The sequence below is a fragment of the Carcharhinus amblyrhynchos genome, chromosome 2 (assembly GCF_965287045.1).
Source record: "Carcharhinus amblyrhynchos chromosome 2, sCarAmb.v2.hapA, whole genome shotgun sequence".
Lineage (NCBI taxonomy): Eukaryota > Metazoa > Chordata > Chondrichthyes > Carcharhiniformes > Carcharhinidae > Carcharhinus > Carcharhinus amblyrhynchos.
Genome location: NC_137325.1, coordinates 147,328,307 through 147,352,368, shown reverse-complemented (window position 1 = coordinate 147,352,368; position 24,062 = coordinate 147,328,307). Strand labels below are relative to the sequence as shown.

General features: G+C 45.3%; 1 protein-coding gene across 4 annotated transcripts in view; it reads right to left on the bottom strand.

Moving 5' to 3' along the window:
• LOC145359418 (casein kinase II subunit alpha-like) overlaps window positions 1-24,062 on the bottom strand; it is a 67,298-nt gene that overhangs the window by 6,248 nt on the left and 36,988 nt on the right. For 3 of the 4 annotated variants that reach the window (XM_080213972.1, XM_080213979.1, XM_080213965.1), the window contains exons 5-12: window positions 23,357-23,407; window positions 19,989-20,048; window positions 18,878-18,961; window positions 14,396-14,506; window positions 13,118-13,219; window positions 11,033-11,133; window positions 6,758-6,906; window positions 3,569-3,658 (exon numbers count right to left, since the gene is read on the bottom strand). In XM_080213972.1, coding sequence (XP_080070098.1) covers window positions 3,569-3,658; window positions 6,758-6,906; window positions 11,033-11,133; window positions 13,118-13,219; window positions 14,396-14,506; window positions 18,878-18,961; window positions 19,989-20,048; window positions 23,357-23,407 — 748 coding nt within the window. The remainder of the gene's footprint in view (window positions 1-3,568; window positions 3,659-6,757; window positions 6,907-11,032; window positions 11,134-13,117; window positions 13,220-14,395; window positions 14,507-18,877; window positions 18,962-19,988; window positions 20,049-23,356; window positions 23,408-24,062) is intronic. The other variant, XM_080213987.1, reaches the window with a different exon arrangement.

Genomic DNA, 24,062 nt, shown 5'->3' with positions numbered 1-24,062 from the left:
CTCTACACCTCTCACGTTATAAGGCACACATTCACCTCGAGTGATGAGAGCTGTGTTGGCATAGGGAATTCCTTCAATTCAGACTGAAACTGGAAACTAGCAAGTGTATTACAAGTGGACGGATTAATTGGGGGTGGGGGGGGGAGGTAAATCTCAGCACAACTAAAAGCCCAGACGTCTCAGCAATCCAGAAAAAAAACATCAGGACACCAGGACATTACAGGAACTGTGATGACAGTGCTACAGCTTTATATATATTGGCTTTTTCATGTTTAAAGTTGTTTTATTTTAGAGGTTGTCAGTATTTCTGGAAGGAATACAGTTCAGATGCTGGGAAAGCAGGATAATTACTTAGTTTAGCCATCCTAGTGTTTACTTAGGAGACTGCGAATGAACTTTGGTTCACAAAAAGAAAAAGTCTCTTGAGGTTTCTAATTAAAGGAATGGAAGGTGTGTTTAGATGTAGGTTTAGGGGTAACCTGATAGAGGTGTATAAGATGTTGAGAGGAACTGATCGAGTGGATAGTCAGAGGCTATTTCCCAGGGCTGAAATGGTTGCCACAAGAGGACTCAGGTTTAAGGTGCTGGGGAGTAGGTACAGAGGAGATGTCAGGGGTAAGTTTTTCCCTCAGAGAGTGGTGGGTGTGTGGAATCGGCTGCCGGCAACGGTGGAGGAGGCGGATTTGATAGGGTCTTTTAAGAGACTTTTAGATAAGTACATGGAACTTAATAAGATAGAGGGTTATAGGTAAGCCTAGTAATCTGTAAGGTAGGGACATGTTCAGCACAACTTTGTGGGCTGAAGGGCCTGTATTGTGCTGTAGTTTTGCTATATTATGTTTCTATATGATAATGTAGTTAATGTGAGGAGCTAGGTATGTAGCAGAGACAAAACAGCTTTCAGTTCTGGCTAGGGTTTGTTTCAAGACAGAGGTCTGTAAGGTGCTCCACAAAATCTCTCTGAAAGCTTCAAGGCTGTTTACTCCCCTTATAGCAAGTATATTTATGGTTGCTAACTATATTTAAAATGGCTTTTGAGTTTTTAAGAAGAATGTTGCGCATTTGGAACTGAAACGGTGATTAGCTAGAAATTAGAGTTGTTTATTTTCGCGTTTAAATATTGTTCAACGGGTGATAGTTAAGCTGCTTCATTTGGTAGAGTTTTGGTTAAACTGTATTATAAAATAAAGTTTATTTTACTATAAAAGATCCCTAATTTGTCAGCAGAATTATAACCTATCTTCACATTTATGCCAAAATAGAAAAAATTGTTGGGGTTTAGTGTGGCTTCCTAATGGAATTTGGGATTCTGGTCTGGGGCCCTAACAGAACTAAATGTAATTTCTCCAAATTTGCAGATGATACAAAGTTGGGTGGGAGGGTGAGCTGTGAGGAGGATGCAGAGATGCTTCAGCATGATTTAGACAAGCTGAGCGTGTGGGCAAATGCACGGCGGACGCAGTATAAACATGAGGTTATCCACTTTGGCAGCAAAAACAGGAAGGCAGATTACAATCTGAATGGCTGGGGAATGTGCAACGAGACTGGGGTGTGCTCATACGCCAGCTGCTAAAAGCTTGCAGGTGCAGAAGGCAGCAGGCAGTAAAAAAGGCAAATGGTATGTTGGCCTTCATAGCGAGAGTATTCGGGTACAGGAGCAGGGATGTCTGATGAATCATCCAGGGTCTTGCTGAGGCCACACCAGGAATATTGTGTGCAGTTTTGATCTCCTTATCTGAGGACAGATATTCTTGCTCTAGAGGAAGGGCAGTGAAGGGTTAGCAGCCTAATTTCAGGGACGGCAAGACTGACGAATGAGGAGAGCTTGGGTCGGTTAAGATTGTATTTGCTGGAGTTCAGAGAAATGAGGGGGAATCTTATACAAACTTATAAAATTCTAACAGGACAGAATAGATGCAAGAAGGATGTTTCTGATGGTAGGGATGTCCAGAACCAGGGGACACTGTCTGAGGATACAGGGTACACCACTTAGGACAGAGATGAGGGGAGATTTCTGCACCCAGAGAGTGGTGAGCCTATGGAATTTTCCACCACAGAAAGTAGCTGAAACCAAAACATTGAATGTTTTCAAGAAGCCGTTAGATGTAGCACTTTGGGTGAACGGGATCAAAGCATATGGGGGGATGGGGGGGCACTTTGGGTGAATGGGATCAAAGGATATGGGGGGGGGGGGGGGGGGGGGGGGCGGGTGCTTATTCAAGCTCCTATTCTCTATGTTTTAATGAAAGCTCAGACTATCCCAACCAAACCAAGACATCTGATTCTCTCAGTATCAGTGGGAGAACAGTGACGGCAATCATTGTTCAGTTAAAGAGTAACGAAACAGAATTAAAATAGGCCAAGGGTGAAAGGTCAAATTTTACAAATCTGAGGTGAGGTTTGGCAAAAGTGGACTACAAACAGCTACATGAAAGTAAATCAGTGTCGGGAGACGTTGAAGGTGGATTTCCTACAAAGAAAGAGGATAGCATTCTCAAATCTAAATGCCCCAGATGTTCAAAGAGCAAACAGAGTAGAATATAGTAAAAAGAGAAACTAATGTCAGGTACCAAGAGCTCCACACGGCAGAAAGCCGAGAGAAGATTCGAAAATGTGAGGAACCAAAAAGGTAATTAAGAAAGCAAAGGGAGAAAGGGCATGGAGAAAGATGGTGAAAATTGGCCATGTGGTTATTATTGAGGAAGAAAGCCGTGAACTGTCGGAGGATATCAATGGACTGGTGAGATGGATGGAAAAATGGCAAATGGAATTGAATCCAGAGAAGTGTGAGGAGGACAAACAAGAAATATGCAACAAATAGCAGGATTCTGAAAAAAATGGAGGGACCATGGAGTTAATGTTCATAGATCTCCAAATGTAGCAGGAAGGTAGAGTGCGGTCAAGGAATTCCTGAATCTAGTTGAAATCTAGAATATAATTCAGATATATACTATAAGTGTATAAAACACAAGTTAGATCATAGCTAGAGAACAGCGCAGTTTGGTCACAATGTTACAGGAAAAATGTGATCACACTCAAGGGGATACAAGAGGAGATAAACAAGCATGTTGCCAGGAGTGGAGAATTTTAGCAATGAGGAATGATTGGATGGGCTGGAGTTGTTTTCTTTGGGAACAGAGCTGACTGAATTGAAGTATAACATTTTGAAGGGTTCAGATAGAGTGGACAGAGTGACCTATTACCTATTTCATTAGCACAGAGGTCAATAACCTGGGCTGTGGAGGGGGGAAGGTGGAAAATAGAGGTTTAAAGTAACTGGTAGAAGGATTAGAGGGAAGTTGAGGAGAACCTTTTCACTCGGAGGGTGGTGAGGGTTTGGGACTCATTGCCTGAAAGGATAATAGTGACAGAAACTCTCATCACCGTTAATAAAAAAACACTTCTACGTGCACTGTGACCTACAGAACTGTGGACCAAGACTGGAAGATGGGGATTAGTCTGGATAGCTCCTCTTTCACCAGCACAGATAGAATGGGCCAAATGGCCTCTTTCTGTACCATAAATCTTTCCATGTGGCTAAGTCTCCCTCTTGGGTCATCCTGCTTACCTGACATCAAACTGGCAGAGCTGACTGGGGTGCTACTGGAGGACATACTCGCTGTGGAACCCATTCGCACCTGATCTTTCACTACGGGATCTGTGGAGGAGAGTGTTCAAGGTTTAAAATAAACACAATCATTTTCTGTCCACAGGAATGCGAGAAGGCTATTTAGCACCTTCACGTCTGCCCCGCCATTTCATTAGAGCATGGGCGATCTTCACTTTAATTCTATTTACCCACCTTGGTTTCGTAATCCTTGGTGAAGCAAAAATCAATCTGACTTTTGACAATTTTCAATGAATCTCCAGCCTGGGAGAGGGTTTCAGATTTCAACTACACCTTGTCTGAAAATTCTGCAAATGTGGACTGACTTGTATCTTTTTGTGTGATGAGTCTTATGTCACGTGCCTTTTAGGCATGTTTGGTGTTGGCTTTTGATCAGCAAAAAGTTAACTACTGGGTTGTGTTCTAATGGGAAACTACTGTTCGACAATGAAGATGTCATGGGATGATTCAGGATAAGATGTTGTATGGAACCAGATGTTTATAGAGACAACAGGTAAGAAATTAGAACAATTTAAAATGGTTGAGCCTGTCTGTAGAATGTACAAATCAACAATGGAGACAGAGAAATGACTATGAAATGGTTAGGCCAGCTGCATTGTAGTGAGACTCAGACAACTGACATCAGGCACCTCAAACACTGGAGGAATCTCACCAGCAAGATCCTCCTGCTCCAACAGCAGCGTGCTCCCCCCGGCAGCATCAAGGCTCGAATCACCCACAACCAGCTCCTCAGGGAGGGACACACAGTGCACGTGCTTGACACCAGACTCCTGAAGCAACTGCGTCGAGGCAGGAGACTCCAGGAGGACAGCAGAAACACTTTACAAATGTCTTCACAATATCCCTGAAGAGATCAAACATCCCTGCTGACTCAGAGGAGACAGACCATGGTTTGTCACTGCCCAAAATGGAGCAGCTTCATTCAGGAAGGCAGCAAAGACATCGAGAGGCTTGGTCAGGAAGGTGCAGAGGGGAAAGACTCAAAGCTCCCAACAACCCACCCACCCAAGCATTTCCTACCCCATTTGTGGCAAAGCTTGCATATCGCACACTGGACTTATCAGCTATCTCAGAATCCATTGTACCAGAATGGAAGCAAGTCATCCTTGGTCACACGAGACTGTCTAAGAGAAGACTGCATGATGAAAGGCTCAAGTGTACAGGACCATGTTAGCCAATTAAGGTGTCTTTACACTAACACTGTTAATTAGAATTCAGAATGAGCAAATGGTCTATTTATTACATTGATTCTGTTATGGACTGACTGCTGGATCTTTTACCAAGTGTGGGAGGAGAAATCCTGGAGATGGCAGCCAGAGAAAGACAAGTCGCATGGATTCCAACCATTACTCTATTTCTCTCTCTCCAAACACAGTCATACCAGTTGAGACTTTCCAGCATTTTGTTTATACTGAGGGCACCCTGAGGAGATCCCATGCACAGCATCACAGTCTTACAGAAGAAGCAGAATACAAGAGAAGGAAAGAGAAGTCAGTAAGTGTTGAACTTGCCCAGGCTGCAGTGGGAAATAAAAACCATGTGCAGTCCATTAACGGCTTAATACATTTCCTATCCATTTGGAACAGCTTGGCTATCTGACCACTCCAACAACATTTGTCCAAAGCCAACATCACTTCCTGACATCCAAACTGGTCACACATTCAGCAAAAATAAAAGACAACTGGAAAATGGATTCCACGGCTGGTTGCATTGAGGACTCATTCAGTTGCCTGGTATCGCACTGGCTGTCATCTATGGGATAATGGGCAGCTTTTGAATAAGAAATTTATGGATTTGAGCCCGAATCCAGAGGCCTAAGCACAAAACCCAGTCTGGTGCTCCCAGGGGAGCACAGGGGGAGCGATACACTGTTTGAGGTGAGGCTTAGTGTAGTGTCACTGAACTAGTAACCCAGAGACTCTGGGTAATGCTCTGAGGCAAAAAAAGAAAATGCTGCAAACTTTCAGTGGAGAGAGAATTGAGCTAATGGCACAAGTCTAGATAACGGGCGGATGATGGCACACTGGTTAGCATTGCTGCCTCACAGCGCCAGGGACCAATTCCGGCTTTGGTGACTATGGATTTTGCACATTCTCCCCGTGTCTGTGTGGGTTTCCTCCGGGTGCTCCAGTTTCCACCCACAATCCAAAGGTTACGTGGATTGGCCATGCTAAATTGCCCCTTAGTGTCCCTAGATGTATAGGTTAGATGGACCAGCCATTGTATATGTGCGGGGTTACAGGGATTGGGCAGGGGAGAGACTGGATAAGATACTGTCAGAGAATCGGCGAAGATTTGATGGCCTCTTATGCACTATAGGGATTCTATGAATAAACATCTGGAATTAAAAGCCCAATGATGGCCATGAAAACACTGTCGCTAATATCTCTGGGGAAGGAAATCTTACCTGTATGTGTCTCCAGACCCACAGCAATGTGACTGACTCTTAAACGCCAGTTAGTGATGGGCAAAGAATGCTGGCTAGCCAGCGATACCCACATCTTCTGAACAAATAAAACATTAAGGTGCTGTCTCTCGTATGGAAGATTTTGGTACGTAGAAGAACAGAAAGGGAAAATTGTCAGATATAACACAGAAAGTGGCGCTTAGAAAAATGAGAAGTGATCTTGTTGAAAAAGTATAAGATTGTGAGAGTGTTTGACTGGGTGACTATCTGCCCCAGCTGGAGAGTCCAGTCTCTATGGTCTCAGGATAGGGGTTAAGCCATTTAGGATTGATAAGAGAATTGTGAATTCTCTAGCACAGAAAGCAGTGGAAACTCAGTTATTGAGCATATTCAAGACAGGGGTTGAGGATTTTTCGGGCATTGGGATGATGTGGGACAGAAGCGGGAAAGCAGAGCTGGACGATCTTAATGAATGGTGCAGAAAGCTCGAGGGTCTGCGGGTCTAATCTTGTTACTGTTCCTTCAGTTTTTTAAACGAGGATTTGCTGTGATCTCAATCCAATTCTGGACCCAGTACAGCAGGTGGGAAATATGCAGCGAGTGTCAAAGGGAGAAAATATACTGCCATGCATGTGAGTTCTTTCTTCACAGATACCCATCATATTGCTCTCTCCCTCCTCCCCCCATCCTGTGCTTTACAACATGCTTGGTGGGAGACGTACAGAAGTAAGGGTGTTCCATGGCCTCTCTCGCCGTCAGCCGAGCTTGGTGGTCGTAACGGAGCAACTTGTCTAAAAAGTCCAGGGCCTCCGAGCTGACCAGATGCTGGTTTTCACTGTGCACAAAGCGCTCCCACCTCTTCCGAGAATGCCTGGAGATGAAAGGGGAAAACAGGAGTTAACCCTTATTGGCAAGATGTCACAGTATCTCAGAGACACTGCCAAAAGCATTTCAAATATAGCAGGTTATTCAACCAGCTGGAGAGTGCACAGCAGGATCCCAGAGAGCGAATACCTGGAGGGGCTGAATGGCCTTTTCCCCATGCTGTACAGCCGGAGGGGCTGAATGGCCTTTCCCCCATGCTGTACAGCCAGAGGGGCTGAATGGCCTTTTCCCCATGCTGTACAGCCGGAGGGGCTGAATGGCCTTTCCCCCATGCTGTACAGCTGGTGTCTTTCTGCCTCCTTCCAGTTCTAATGGCTCAATAGCACCACTAAGAGGAGCACAGTGGTACTGCAGTAATTTGTAACATACTGGCAGGAAAACATTATGATGTGGAGATGCCGGTATTGGACTGGGGTAAACACAGTAAGAAATCTCACAACACCAGGTTAAAGTCCAACAGGTTTATTTGGTAGCAAATGCCACTAGCTTTTGGAGCGCTGCTTCTTCATCAGGTAAGTGGGAGTTCTATTCACAAACAGGGCATATAAAGACACAAACTCAATTTACAGAATAATAATTAGAATGCAGATCCGTAAAGCTGATCAAGTCTTAAAGGTATACATGTTAAATGTGAGCGGAGAGAGCGTTAAGCACAGGTGCGGAGCGGAGAAGCTACGACATTTTCTCCGGAGTCTTCAACATGTCATTGATGAAGACGAACATCTGGCCAAGGCCATCCCCACACCCCCACTGAAGAGGCAGTGCTCTGAAAGCTAGTGGTGTTTGCTACCAAATAAACCTGTTGAACTTTAACCTGGTGTTAGGAAAACATTAGCCAGGTTCATACTTGGTTCCATCCCAGTACTCTGCTCATATGAGCACAGGTGAACAAGAGACAAAGATAGCACTAGCTCCCACAGAACCAAAAACCTCCAACAGTGCATTCAGTCGGGCAGAAGACCACCAAGCTGGTGCAAGGATGGTCTTGCTCCAAAGCCAGATTCATAAAATCCCTACAGTGCCAAAAGAAGCCATCCAGCCCATCGAGTCTGCACTGCCCTCTGAAAGAGTATCCCACTCATGCATCCCCCCTCCGCCCTAACCCCATAACTCCGCACATTTACCATGGTAATGCACCTAACCTACACATCTTTGGACTATGTGAGGAAACCCACACAGACTCAAGAAGAGCTTCTTCCCTGCTGAATGGACACAGACTTTTGAATGGGCCTATCTTGCATTAAGTTGATCTTTCTCTACACCCTAGCTATGACTGTAACACTATATTCTGCACTCTCTCCTTTCCTTCTCTATGATTGGTATGCTTCATCTGTATAGCACGCAAGAAACAATACTTTTCACTGTACGTTAATATATATGACAATAAATCAAATCAAATCAGAAATGGGGATAACGTGCAAACTCCACACAGATAGTGACCCAAGATCAGAATTGAACCTGGGTCCCTGGTGCTGTGAGGCAGCAGTGTAAACCTCATGGGGAATCTAGAACTGGGGTTACAGTTTAAAGATATAGGGTTTTAAGACTGAGGCAAAGATGAATCCTCTTTTAAAATTCAAAATAAAACTAATACATTTTTAAAATAGCTTTATAAAACTCTGGTCAGGCCACACTTAAGAGTTTTGCGTTCAATTCTAGTCACCACATTACACCTCCACTACCCGTGGAGGCTTTGGAGAGGGTGCAGAAGAGGTTTATCAGGATGCTGCCTGGATTAGAGGGTATGAGCTATAAGGAGAGGCTGGACAAACTAGTGCTGTTTTCTTTGGAACGGCACATGCTGAGGGAAGTCTTTAAAATCATGAGAGGGCATAGAAAGAGTTAACAGTCAGAGTTGGGGGGGGGAGGGCATGCACTTAAAGTAAGAGGGTGAAGTTCAAAGGAGATGTGAGGGGTAAGTTTTTTTTAAACACAGAGTGTGGTAGGTGTCTGGAACGCGCTGCATAGGTGATGGTGGAGGCAGATACGATAGAGGTGCTTAAGGGACTTTTAGACAAGCACATGAATATGCAAGGAATAGAGGGATATGGACCTTGGGAAGGCAGAAGGGATTAGTTTAATTTGGTGTCATGTTTGGCACAATATTGTGTTCCTGTGCTGTACTGTTCTATACTCTATTTCCAGGATGTAGATGTCGCTGGCGAGACCAGCATTTATTGCCCCATCCCTAGTTTCCCTCGAGAAGGTGGTGGTGAGCTGCCTTCTCATATATAGAACCCCTATAGTGCAGGAGGGGGCCCATCAAACCCACATTGACAACATTTCCACCCAGGCCCTATCCCCATAACCCCTATTTACTCTGATAATATCCCTGACACTAAGGGGCAATTTAGCACGGCCAATGAGTTGGGACATCTTATTGAAGTTGGTGCGGCCACGTTTGGAATACTGTGTACAGTTCTGGTCACCCTATTATAGAAAGGATATTATTAAACTAGAAAGAGTGCGGAAAAGATTTACTAGGATGTTACCGGGACTTGATGGATTGAGTTATAAGGAGAGGCTGGATAGACTGGGACTTTTTTCTCTGGAGTGTAGGAGGCTGAGAGGTGATCTTATAGAGGTCTATAAAATAATGAGGGGCATTGACAAGGTAGATAGTCAATACCTTTTCCCAAAGGTAGGAGAGTCTAAAACTAGAGGGCATAGGTTTAAGGTGAGAGGGGAGAGATATAAAAGTGTCCAGAAGGGCAATTTTTTCACACAGAGGGTGGTGAGTGTCTGGAACAAGCTGCCAGAGGTAGTAGTAGAGGCAGGTACAATTTTGTCTTTTAAAAAGCATTTAGATAGTTACATGGGTAAGGTGGGTATAGAGGGATATGAGCCAAATGCGGGCAATTGGGTCTAGCTTAGGGGTTTAGAAAAAAAGGGCAGCATGGACAAATTGGGCAGAAGGGCCTGTTTCCATGCTGTAAACCTATATGACTCTAATCAATCTAACCCACACATCTTTGGACCATGGGAGGAAACCGGAGCACCCGGAGGAAACCCACACAGACACAGGGAGAACATGCAAACTCCACACAGACAGTGATCCAAGACAAGAGTTGAACCTGGCACTGTGAGGCAGCAGTGCTAACCACTGTGCCACCCTATTTGTTGTTTTTTCTGAGAAGGAAATTATTTTAAAAAACCACCAACAACTGCAGTCCCAGAGATGTGGGTCTTTGTAGCGGTTCGACACATTTGAGGGTCTTGGAGGCCATTTCAGAGGGCAGTTGAGAGTCAACCACATTTCTGTGGCTCTGGAGTCTAACGTAGGCCAGACCGGGTAAGGATGGCAGATTTCCTTCCCTAAAGAACATTTGTGATCTGGATGGGTTTTGACTAAATTCAAATTCCACTATCAATCATATTCAACCCCAGGTCCCCAGAGAATTACACTGGGACCCTGGATTACTAGTCCAGTGACAATACCATGACCCCACCACCTTCCCATAAGCATCTCAAAGGACCATCTCTTTTCTCTTGTATACAGAACACTGGGGCTGTGTCATTGAATATGACTGAATTAAACACATTTTTGATCGACGGGAATCAAGGGTACCAGCAAGGAAGTGGAATTAAGACGATCAGTTAGGCCATGATCTTATCGACAGGATCAAGAAGCCAAATGGCCTACTTCTGCTCCTCTTCCTTATGATCTTGTGATCAAAGTCTTGAAAAGTTTAAATTGACTCACTGCTTTGAGGAATTGGGAAAAGGAGGGAGGAAGTTGAATTCCAGGTTTCCACTACAGTTTTGTAAAATAGGTAGGAGAACGGCCAGGGTTCCAGCTCCTGGTGGGATGAGCGTCAATGGAGCTCTCTGGGGAGGACAGGACATAGCTGTTTACAGCTGGAATACCTCCTTGAATATGTCTGAGCTGACTAGAGTGAGGAAAGCCTCTCGAATTTCCCCACCAAACTAACATGATCTAAACCTCGGTGTTAAAAGGCAGTAGGCTAGAGCCCCAATGTTGTAACACATTCTGTTTTGTTTAATATCCAAAAGCAGAGGTGTGAGTGAGGAGGAAGGAGACTCCAATCTTGATATAAATACCTCCATCCCCTTCAGGTTTCAATGAAGAGATAAAAACCATGAGGACTCACCTGCCCAAAATATCATTAAAGCGTGGGTCTAGTTCAATGTTGTATTTGTCGATATAATCGTACAAGTCTTCTGTTCCCAGCACCTTGGCAATTCGAACCAACTGGAAAGTGAACAATAAATCAGTGACCTGGATTTGGGTCAACAGAACATCAATTCAAAGCTGTTGAGGCCACAATCAGATCGTGGCTGACCTGATTGTGGCCTCAACACCATCTTGTGAGCGTGAATAATCTATCTGCCTTAAAAATATTCATTGACTCTGAGTGACGGAGCAGATTCGAGAGTTTGAATGGGCTACTCCTGCTCCTATTTCATAGGTTTGAATGTAAAGTTAAGGGGAGTTTTCATCACATGTTTAGGTGATCAAAATCAGGGAGAATTTTGAAATGATCCCTGTGGCAAAAGGATCAATAATAAGAGGAAAAGGATTCAACACAAGTGGCAAATGAAACAAGGATAACATGGGAAAAGCTTTCAGTAACACAGCAAGCTGTGATCTGGAACATGCTGTCTAAAAAGATACTGAAAGCAGATTCAATAAACTTCCAAAAGAAAGTTGGAGAAATATTTGAAGGGGAGAAAATTGCAGAGCAATGGGGAAAGGGAGGGTGGGACTCTTTCAAAGAGCCAGCACAGGCACAAAGGGCCAAATGGCCTTCTCCTAACCCTTTGGTGAAAATCAAATTTAGCATCAGTCATTTTGGGTGGATTAAGTTTAGCTGAGGATTGAGGCTAAAGTGGTTGTGGAGAGAGTGCATTCGCGAGGATGGGAGGACAGGTGGTTCAAGAGAAAAAGTTCTCATCCCCGTCTTAAATGGTAAACTTGGCTTTAGTTTGTTCCATGAGGTGGAACTTCCTATCAGTATCCACCCTGTCAAGTCTCTACCAGCTTCTCCAGTCTCCACATTAACTGAACTTCCTTATCCCTGGGGGGAGGGAGGAAGGAGTAGGCGTAGAACCTTTGAAGATGCCAAGATAAGTCAAAAGGTCAATAAAGCAAAGTGGTTAGCAGTGCCGCCTCTCAGTGTCAGGAACCCAGGTTAAAAATGTTAAAGGTCATTTATTAGTCACAAATAAGACTTATATTACCACTGCAATGACATTACTGTGAGATTCCCCTAGTCACCACACTACGGTGCCTCTTCAGGTCAATGCACCTAACCAGCACATCTTTCAAATGTGGGAGGGAACCCATGCAGACATGGGGACAACGTGCAAATTTCACCCAGTGGCCCAAGCCAGGAATCGAACCCAGGTCCCTGGCGCTGTGAAGCAATTCCTGCCTCGGGTCACTGTCTATGTGGAGTTTGCACATTCTCCCTGTATCTGTGTGGGTTTCCTCTGGGTGCTCCGGTGTACTCCACAAGGTATACAGATGCCGGCATTGGACTGGGGTAGGCACAGCAAGAAGTGCCTGTAAAGACTTGATTGCCTGTTAAGACTCGCATTCCAACCATTATCTTGTAATTGAGTTTGTATCTATATATGTCCTGCTTGTGAACACAACTCCCACTCACCTGATGAAGGACCAGCACTCTGAAAGCTCGTTCTACCAAATAAACCTTCTGGACTTTAACCTGGTGTTGTGAGACTTCTTACAGTCCAAAGATGTATAGGTTAGATGGATTGGTCAGGTAAACGCACAGGGTTAGAGGGATAGAGCAGAAGGGGAGGCATCCATGGGATGCTCTTTCAGAGAGTTGGTGCAGACCTGATAGTCTGAATGGCCTCTTTTTGCACTGTAGAGATTCTATGGCTCTATGGAGCAGACACATGCAAGAGCAAGAGCGATCAAGATAGAGAACATTAGACTGCTTAGCCGATTGGGTTTCTCTGCACTTCCCTCTTTTGAGCTTACAGCATAGTCAAGAATTAGCAGAATTTGGCAAAATCATTTAAGTACAGTGGCTGAGGCAGGCTGATTGTGCAGGGCTGAATGGGTCAGTGAGAAACCCTGGTTTCCTTTCTAGCTATGAATGAATAATGCTGGTAGGGAAATGGTGGGTGAGAGGAGGAGATGCAGGTGAGTGACAGGGTATTAGTCTGTTGTATGAACTGGGGGCTGATGTACGACAGTCTATCACCTGGTCATAGTTGTCGTGTCCATGGAAGAAGGGTTCTTTCCTGAAGATCATGCTGGCCAGCATACAACCTAAACTCCACATGTCGAGACTGTAGTCGTACATCTAGGAGGGAACAGGAGGTTTAGTTAGTTCACACTGCTCTCACTGCGCGATTAGTTCAATTTTATAAAGTAAAACTAAAGTTTATTTATTAGTCACAAGTAAGGCTCACATTAACACTGCAATGAAGTTACTGCACAATGCCCCTAGTCACCACAGTCCGGCGCCTGTTTGTGTCAATGCACCTAAAAACCAGAGCACCTGGAGGAAACCTAGGTAGGCATGGGGAGAAGGTGTAGACTCCACACAGACAGTGACCCTCGCCTGGGTCCCTGGAGCTGTGAGACAGCAGTGCTAACCACTGTGCTCTAATCATTTCTCTTCAGGTAATGGTCCAAGTTCCTTTGAAGTGCTGAGTGACCCTGCCCGAGCACTCCGTCAGGCAGTGCATCCCACATCCCAACCACTTTCAGTACATGCTCACGTCACTTCTGGGTCTTTTATCAATAGGGTGACCAACTCCCGGCAAAATATTTAAGGGATCCTTTCGGAGTGGATTGGTGGGTGGCTGGGGGGAAGGGGATGTTCAGGCCTCCAGAGAGGAGGGCACCAGCATAGAAAATCTGATAATTATCCTCACTGCGTTATGTGGGATCTTGCTGTGAATGAACTGGCAGTCATGCTTCTTACAAGAAGGTCCAGAATGAGGTCTACAAGACCAAATTTAATTTCAAGAACCTCAGTGACCGTGATAGGCTCAAGGAGCTGGGTCTGGTTTTCTTTGGAGCATGGTCATCCAATGGCATTTACTCAGTTACACCCTGCTCACCAACACTCAATCAGGGAGGGAGTTCCAGGATTGTGACCCAGTGACAGTGAAGGAACGGCTGATATATTTCCAAGTCAGGATGGTGAGTGGCTCGGAGGAGAATCTCCAGGTGGTGGTGTTCCCAGGAATCTGCTGCCTCTTGTCCTTCTAGATGGTATAGGTTGAGAGTTTGGAAGGTGCTGTCATTGAAGCTACACAGTATCTTACAGAGCTCTGAGATAGTTAACACTGCTGCCATTACAATAATCTCTCAATGGGGACACTATCCAGCCCCCTCACTGCTTTATAGACACATGTCTAGTCATGATGCTGTGTCCACAATCAGGCAAGTCTAATGGACCAGATGATGTTTTTCTGTCCATTTGTTTGTCCAGTGAAGACACTGACCAGCTGGCACTTTGTAAACCTACCTGGTAGTCGACCAAAAGCTCAGGTCCCTTGAAGTATCTGGATGCCACCCTTACATTGTACTCCTGTCCTGGGTGATAAAACTCTGCCAGGCCCCAGTCTATCAGTCGAAGCTAAGGGGCAGAAAGAGAGAAAAAAAAACACAAGACAAATCAGAATAAATCTGTTGGCCATTGTGCTACTTTACACATCACGAGAGAAAGATGCTATACATATTTCTGACTGGTTCGGTGATGGAAAGCAAGCTCAGTCCTTGTGACCTTTCACAGCAGCTATGAAACAATTCCAGTCAGGAATTCCAGAGGAGAGACTCGGGGCAGCCCGAGGGGAAAGCAGCATCTCATATCTGACAATGCCATCCAAAACTCAGTGCATATCACAATAGTGTGCCTCAGTCAGGAAATACAGGTTCAAACCCTTTTCGAGAGCACAGCATTGTCAGCAGGGCAGTGTGGGGACAGTATAGTACCCTCAGGGAGGGCAGCATGGAGAGAGCAGAGCACTGTCAGTCGGGCAGCATGGAGGGAGTGCCAACTCTCTGACATCCCAACCAGACCCGATTCCCATAACCTCATTAATCTCCCTAACCTACACATCTTGGGACAATTTAGCATGGCCAGTCTCCCCTAACCTACACACCTCTGGACTGTGGAAGGAAACCAGATTCTGTTATTTTGGATCAAATGCTGCTGTAGAGGCAGTGCCGTTATCAGAGACTGGAATTTCTGGCAGACCGTAGGTGGTAAAGGTTTGTCCTAGTTTTCTGATCACTGCGGATGATGTTATTTCAGGAATACTTGGAGATGTTAGGGGTAAGTTTTTCACTCAGAGGGTGGTGAGTGAGTGGAATCGGCTGCCGTCGATTGTGGTAGAGGCAAACTCGCTGGGGTCTTTTAAGAGACTTCTGGATGAGTACATGGGATTTAATGGGATTGAGGGTTATAGATAGGCCTGGTAGGTATGGATATGATTGGTGCATCTTGTGGGCCGAAGGGCCTGTTTGTGCTGTAGTGTTCTATGTTCTATTAATATCAAGCCACTTGGAATGGCATCAATAATAATCAGCAACACAGAGCCCATAAAAGGAGCTGTGAGATTCACATGTAACCAAGGTCAGCCGGGCCAATCCCATAGTAAGCTGAAGGAGGCAGTGCTTATCGAGATGGGGTACCGATTACAATTCCCAGCTAGATTCTCAATATCTTTATCAATGCTGCAATAACTTTGAAGGTGACGCTTTGCGGCTTGATGTTATAAAGAGTTTCCTCCCAATGATAAATAGATATTTACAAACAAGGTTCTGACAGAACTGAACACAATTACTCTGCACTCCTTCCCAGCTCCAACCAAGGATTCTCCTCAACGTGTCCCTGACTCAGCTTCCCCTTCACGCTGCCCCTCCAACCTGATCACAATGCCCCTCAGGGATCACCTCAGACCCTCTGCCTCACTGCCACACTTACCAATCGGGGCTTTGAAGCTTTCAGTTTCCAGCATTAACTGTGTTTTTAGGGCCAAGTGGTCTAGGCTTCAGTGTACAGAGCCTGGTGAGACCACACCTGGAGTAGCATGCCCAGCGGAATGAGCTTCTCCAGAGCGTGCTGCAGCCGGGATCACTGGATAAAGCCGAGTTCAATAAATCCTTGACTAACGAAGGAATCAATACAGATGGGAAAGTAGAGCAAATGACACAACAGACAGGTGGGGCCTAATGATCTATTTATAGAGTCATAGAGGTTTACAGCATGGAAACAGGCCCTTCAGCCCAACTTGTCTATGCTGCCTTTTTTTATACCCTTCAGCTAATCCCAATTGCCCACATTTGGCCCATATCCCTCTATATCCATCTTACCCATGTAACTGTCTGAACGCTTTTTAAAAACAAAATTGTACCCGCCTCTACTACCACCTCTGGCAGCTTGTTCCAGACGCTCACCACCCTCTGTGTGAAAAAATTGTCCCTCTGGACACTTTTGTATCTCTTCCCTCTCACCTTAAACTTATGCCCTCTAGTTTTAGACTCCCCTACTTTGGGAAAATATATTGACTATCTTGCTGATCTGTGCCCCTCATTATTTTATAGACCTCTACAAGATCACCCCTCAGCCTCCTACGCTTAAAGAAAAAAGTCCCAGTCAATCCAACTCAAACCATCAAGTCCCAATAACATCCTTGTAAATTTTTTCAGCATTCTTTCTAGTTTAATAATATCCTTTCTATAATAGGGTGACCAGAACTGTACACAGTATTCCAAGTGTGGCCTTATCAATGTCTTGTACAACTTCAACAAGATGTCCCAACTCCTGTATTCAATGCTCTGACCAGTGAAACCAAGCATGCCGAACGCCTTCTTCACCACTCTGTCCACCTGTGACTCTACTTTCAAGGAGCTATGAACCTGTACCCCTAGATCTCTTTGTTCTGTAACTCTCCCCAACTCCCTACCATTAACTGAGTAAGTCCTGCCCTGGTTCAATCTACCAAAAAGCATCACCTCGCATTTGTCTAAATTAAACTCCAACTGCCATCCATCAGCCCACTGGCCCAATTGATCAAGATCCCGTTGCAATCGAAGATAACTTTCTTCACTATCCACTACGTCATCCGCAAACACTGCTGGTCACAGGCCTCCAGTTTGGAAAAACAACTCTTCACAACCACTCCTGTCTGGCTTCTGTGAAGAAGCAAATTTTGTATCCATTTAGATACCTCACCTTGGATCCTGTGAGATTTAACTTTATGCAACAATCTATCCTGCGGTACCTTGTCAAAGGCCTTGCTAAAGTCCATGTAGACAACTGTACTGCCCTCATCTACCTTCTTGGTTACCCATTCAAAAAACTCAATCAAATTTGTGAGACATGATTTTCCACTCACAAAGCCATGCTGACTGTCCCTAATCAGTCCTTGTGTCTCTAAATACCTATAGATCCTGTCTCTCAAAATATCTTCCAACAACTTACCCACCACAGATGTGAGGCTCACTGGCCTGTAGTTCCCAGGCTTTTCCCTGCTGCCCTTTTTAAGCAAAGGCACCACATTTCTCACTCTCCAATCTTCGGGCACCTCACCCGTTACTATCGGCGATTCAAATGTCTCTGCTAGGGGACCTGCAATTTCTTTCCCACGATGTCCTGGGATACCCTTCATCAGGTCCCAGGGATTTATCTACCTTGATGCACTTTAAGACTTCCAGCACCTCTTTCGCTGTAATATGTACACTCCTCAAGACATCACTATTTATTTCCCCAAGTTCCCTAACATCCATACTTCTGCTCTTAATGCCTGGCTCTAACTTTAAGCCCATTCCCCTTTTTGTTCCAGCTTTCCAACCAGAAGACCAGGCCTGACCAGAAGCTCAATTCATCAGCAGCTCAAGTCAGTGCTGACGGCTGTATAACTACAGCAATGAGTTCAGTTACACACACTGTGTATAATGGGGTCCATAGAGGAACCCACCAGTTTTACCAGTGACCAGCACTCCAATACAGGGCCTCTACTGAACCCAAATTCAGTAAAGAACATAAGAAATAGGAGCAGGAGTAGGCCATCAAGCCCCTCGAGCCTGCCCCGCCATTCAATAAGATCATGGCTGATCTGTCATGGCTCAGTTCCACATTCCCGCCCTCTCCCCATAACCCTTAATCCCCCCTTATCAAAAACCTATCAACCCGCGTCTTAAAAATATTGAGCGAGGCAGCCTCCACCACTTCAACAGGCAGAGAATTCCAGAGATTCACCACCCTTCGAGTGAAGAAGTTCTTCCTCAACTCCGTCCTAAACCGCCCCCCCTTTATCTTGAGGCTGTGCCCTCTAGTCCTACTGTCCTTTCTGAGCGGGAAGACCCTCTCCACCTCTATCCTATCCATCCCATTCAACATCTTATATGTCTCAATGAGATCTCCCCTCATTCTTCTAAACTCTAACGAGTACAAGCCTAGTTTATTCAGCCTCTCCTCATAGTTCAACCCCCTCAACTCCGGAATCAGCCTAGTAAACCTCCTCTGCACTCCCTCCAAGGCCAAAATATCCTTGCGTAAGTGCGGTGACCAAAACTGCACACAGTACTCCAGCTGTGGCCTCACCAGTGCCCTATACAGCTGCAGCAAGACCTCCCTACTTTTATATTCAATCCCCTCGCTACGAAGGCCAGCATCCCATTCGCCTTCCTGACCACCTGCTGCACCCGCAGGCTGGGTTTTTGCGACTCATGCACAAGGACCCCGAGGTCCCTCTGCACTGTCGCATGCTGCAGTTTTTCGCTATGTAAGTAATAGTCCTTCCTACCATTATTCCTACCAAAGTGGACAACCTCACATTTGCCAACATTAAATTCCAAAGTAGAGGGGAAAGGGACAAGTATACAATTGACTCAGTTCCAATTGCATCGACAGCAGCCTCCTGCACACGGCCTCAAAAGTTTGAATGCTTCCTGATACCATGCTGAGACCAGCCTGAAAGTGAGGTACACATCAGCCCCTTACCTTTCTGTGTTCATGATCGATCATCACATTGTGTGGTTTAACGTCTCTGTGCATGATTCCCATACTGTGACAGTAATCCAGGGCCTGGCCACAGAAACACAGAAAACAAACAGCAAAAATTCAGTCCAACCATTATAAAAACATCTTCACAACTGGGGGTGCAGGAGTAAAAGTACAGGGGCAACCGTCAATGGGGAGCTGCAATCCCTCACTCCTACTTCCCTTCCTCTGTGCCAGGACAGGAGCAGCTCTGGGGAGACATCATGGGGAAGGGTCAGGGGAGGAGGAGGAGGAGTAGGGGTGATGGCAAGAGAGGGGGCCAGAAGGGGGAGATGGCACGGCGGGGGGGTTATGTGGTGAGTGGAAGGGTCAGAGTTAGTTGACGAATAGGCATGTCAGGTTGGCATCGAGTGGGAGTTAAGTCCAGAGTTAGCAAGTTAATAAATGTGAGGAAGAGAGAGGGTTTTTGGGCCATTTATATTCAAAGCAGTGACAAGGTTTTTAATGTAAAAATTACAAGCCAGGAATACCCTCATTATATTGTCTGTTTCTGGGAAAGTAATTTTTGTTTTGCATGTTTTAATTTAAGGTGCAGTTTTTGGAACACATTAGGAATGCTAAACAAGGGAAAGCTGTATTCAGTAGAATCACAGAATCCCTACAGTGCATAAGGAGGCCATCCAGTCTGCACCAATTCTAGGGTCAATTTAGCATGGCCAATCAACCTAGCCGGAACATCTTTGGACTGTGGGAGGAAATCAAAGCACCCAGAGGAAACCCATGCAGACACGGGGAGAATGTGCACACTCAACAAAGACAGTGACCCGAGGCCGGAATTGAACCGGGTCCCTGGCGCTGTGAGGCAGCAGTGCTAACCACTGTGCCACCCCAATTGACTGGCCATGCTAAATTGACCCTAGTATCAGGGGTATTAGCAGGGTAAATATGTGGGGTTACGGGAATAGAGCCTGGGTGGGATTGCGGTTGATGCAGACTCGATGGGCCAAACAGCCTCCTTCTGCACTGTAGGGATTCTATGGTTCAGTATTTCAAGGTTTCCCCACCATCCCCCCGACTCCTCCCCAGCCCTGCAAGTAGAGAGGCTCCTCACCTTTAAAATCTCATACATGTAGAATCGAATATCATAGTCTGATAACGTCTGGTATAATTGCTGTGGAATTGAGAAAAGTATGCATGTTATACACAGAAGAAAGAACAAAGAAAATTACAGCACAGGAACAGGCCCTTCAGCCCTCTAAACCTGCACCAACCATGCTGCCCCACTGATCTGGGGTCCATATCCCTCTATTCCCATCCTATTCACATATTTGTCCAAACGCCCCTTAAAACTCACTATTACATCTGCTTCCACTTCCCTCCCAGCAGCAGGTTCCAAGCACCCACCATCCTCTGTGTGAAAACTTGCTTTGTACATCTCCTTTAAACTTTGCCCCTTGCACCTTCAACCTGTGCCCCCTCGTAATTGACTCTTCCATCCTGGGAAAAAGCTTCTGACTATCCACTCTGTCCGTGCCCCTCATAATCTTGTAGACTTCTATCAGGTCGCCTCTTAACCTCCATCGTTCCAGTGAGAACAAACCAGGTTTCTCCAACCTCTCCTCATAGTTAATGCCCTCCTTACCAGGCAACATCCTGGTAAAGCTTTTCTGTACCCTCTCCAAAGCCTCCACGTCCTTCTGGTAGTATGGCAACAAGAAGTGAACACTATATTCTCAAATCTTTGACAGTCTGGTCCTTCTACGCTAAAAAATGTACACTTACTCCTACCCCATCCCTCAACTAAACGTGTTTCATCCTTTGAGTCAAAATGTTACAGACAGCTCGGCTCATTAACAGACATCAGGGAGACAGGTTAGTGGAATGGTAGACAAGATATAACCTGTAAGGTGACAGGTTATAGAAGTAAAAAAAATCAATAAACCATAAGTATCAGTTCATTAGAAAGCCAACAAAGACTGAACAATAACAAGGGTCAGCTCGGTGCAAAGACCTTGCAAGTGTGAGAAAGGGACACAGCTAAGCCCAGGAAGCAGAGGGGGAGGGATTGGACATGGAGGTGGTTTTAGTTTTCCTCCAGGGAACTCTTGACCAGTGGAATAGAATTCTGGAGACGGCAGTGAAGGCCAACATCACAGTCCATTTTTGGGAGATCTGGAGTAAAAATGCACAATAAATGTACAATCGCAGTGTCCGTATTATCAAAAGGACTGGAGAAAGTACAAACTGATCAATAAGAATATCAAAAGTGATCAGAAATGATTGAACAGAGGTGCTGGTCCCTCGAAAAGAGAAAACTGAGGGGTGACCTGATAGAGATCTTTACGAATACGAATGGGGTTCAGTAATGGGGTGAAAAAGATGCTCTGGAATCTTTGCTGGACTTAGTTTAATTTGTCTCACTTAAGGCCATGTATACGTACTGCTTTCCTAATCACAATGTCACCACTCTGGCAATTTTCAAGGACCCATTCCGATACGTGTTTCCCAAGATCCAGCCAGAGGTGGTCCCTGTTCTCATGCCACATTTGATCTCAGACATCTTTTTCAGGTCACATTCTTCTTTTTTCTAGCTCTCCCGCTAACACAAAATAGCCTCGCTGCAGTTGAGTTAGTCAACGAGTTAGCCAACGTTGTAAGTTTGAGCACAAAATCTGTTTCATAGTTCACGAATTTTCCTGGAGGCCTGTTTCGGTTTGCTGTTCAGCATGCACAGTCTGCTCCGTGTGAGTCTGTCTTAAACTCCGTGCATCTTCCTGACAACATGGCCAAAATCACCTGCTTGATTTCAGCACCAACTGGGGAAAATTATGACCGACACCTAATGCATTTCATCGCAGGAAGGGGGAGGAGATAGGGTTAAACATAATTTCTGGCACAAAAAAAGTGGGGTTGTGTTGCCTGTATTTGCAACATTTCAGTGAGGTCTCAGCCTCGCACTCACTGTGGCTTCAGCTGGCAAAAATTATCAGCCCAAAACACAGCGGGTTTTTAAAACTTATTGAAAGAGTCAGAGTGTCGCTGCTTAGGCCCGTATTTATTGCCCATCCCGAACTGCCGTTGAGAAGACAGCGATGAGGTGGACCCGCTGCTGTCCATGTCTTACAGGAAAACCCACAGTGCTGCCAGGGGTGAGGTTTCAAAGTTTGGATCTCGCCACAGCAAAGGAACGGCAATATAGTTCTGAGTCAGGATGGTGTGTGGCTTGGAGAGTAATTTGACGGTCATATTTTTGTGTATCTGCTGTCCTTGTCCTCCTAAGTGTTAGAGGTCATGGGTTTGGAAGGTGTTGTTGAAGGACACTTGGCAAGCTGATGCAGCATATCTTGGAGATGGTACACTGCTGCTACTGCTGGTGGAAGGAGTGAATGTTGAAAGTGTTGGATGAGGTGAATGTCTTTCAGAACAAGGATTAGGGAGCACTGAATATCAAATCACAGTGAGGCAGAGATCACCACGCCTCCTAAGGGAAGAGTAGGAAACTAATGGTAGGAAGGATTATTACTTACGTGGCGAAAAACTGCAGCAGGCGACGGTGCAGAGGGACCTCGGGGTCCTTGTGCATGAGTCGCAAAAACCCAGCTTGCAGGTGCAGCAGGTGGTCAGGAAGGCGAATGGGATGCTGGCCTTCATAGCGAGGGGGATAGAATATAAAAGTAGGGAGGTCTTGCTGCAGCTGTATAGGGCATTGGTGAGGCTGCAGCTGGAGTACTGTGTGCAGTTTTGGGCACCGTACTTACGCAAGGATATTTTGGCCTTGGAGGGAGTGCAGAGGAGGTTTACTAGGCTGATGCTGGAGTTGAGGGGGTTGAGCTATGAGGAGAGGCTGAATAAACTAGGCTTGTACTCGTTAGAGTTTAGAAGAATGAGGGGAGATCTCATTGAGACGTATAAGATGATGAATGGGATGGATAGGATAGAGGTGGAGAGACTCTTCCCGCTCAGAAAGGACAGTAGGACTAGGGGGCACAGCCTCAAGATAAAGGGGGGGCGGTTTAGAACGGAGTTGAGGAAGAACTTCTTCACTCGAAGGGTGGTGAATCTCTGGAATTCTCTGCCCATTGAAGTGGTGGAGGCTGCCTCGCTAAATATTTTTAAGACGCAGGTTGATGGGTTTTTGATAAGAGGGGGGATTAAGGGTTATGGGGAGAGGGCGGGAATGTGGAACTGAGCCACGACAGATCAGCCATGATCTTATTGAATGGCGGGGCAGGCTCGAAGGGCTAGATGGTCTACTCCTGCTCCTATTTCTTATGTTCTTATGTTCATTCAAAGCTGATAGAGCGACAGTGCAAGAGCGGGGGAGTGAGATTAGTTTTGAACGGCTAAAACAAGTTGGCTCAGACATAAAGGGCTGAATGGCCTCTATCCATGCTCTCACATTCTATCTGCATCCACAGCTTTGCTTACTGTATACCTTCTGTAAGTAACACTCCAAAATTAACCATAACTTTAACTTACCTTGAAATCAGTGTTGTTTACATGTTCAAACACCAGTGCAGGAGTCCGAGACTGAGAAAGGCCAAGACATGAAAAGAAAAGAAAGGTGTTTTTAGTCCTGTATGTAATTAAATAAGATTTGTTTAGAAATAAGTAATAAAGTATGATCTGCATTTCTATATACATGAACTTACTGGATGGCAGAGCAGGTTCAAAGGGCCAAATTTTACCCCTTGCTTTACTTGAAGAATGCTAAATGATGTCGAAGCAATGAAATAAACCGTATAAAGGATTTCAATCAAATACATCTGTTTCCTGAACCTCTGCTCTTAAGTCAAACACAATTAATGAATCACAACAAGCAGGTCTGTTAATGATTTGGTATTGTGTATGTAATGATTGTTAATGATTTGGTATTGTGTATGTAAGCTGGGTTAGATACATAGACAATCTAGAGGAGGGGACTGAGTGGAGGGTAACAAAGTTTGCTGATGACTCAAAGAAGAGTGGAAAATCAAATTGCGTGGAGGACGCGGAAAGTCTGCAGAGAGATCTGGATAGGCTGAGTGAGTGGGCAAGGACCTGGCAGATGGAGTATAACGTGAGCAAATGTGAGGTTATCCACTTTGGTAGGAATAATAGTAAAATGGACTATTATATAATTGGTGAAAAATTACAACATGCTGCTGTGCAGAGGGACCTGGGGGTCCTTGTGCACGAATCGCAA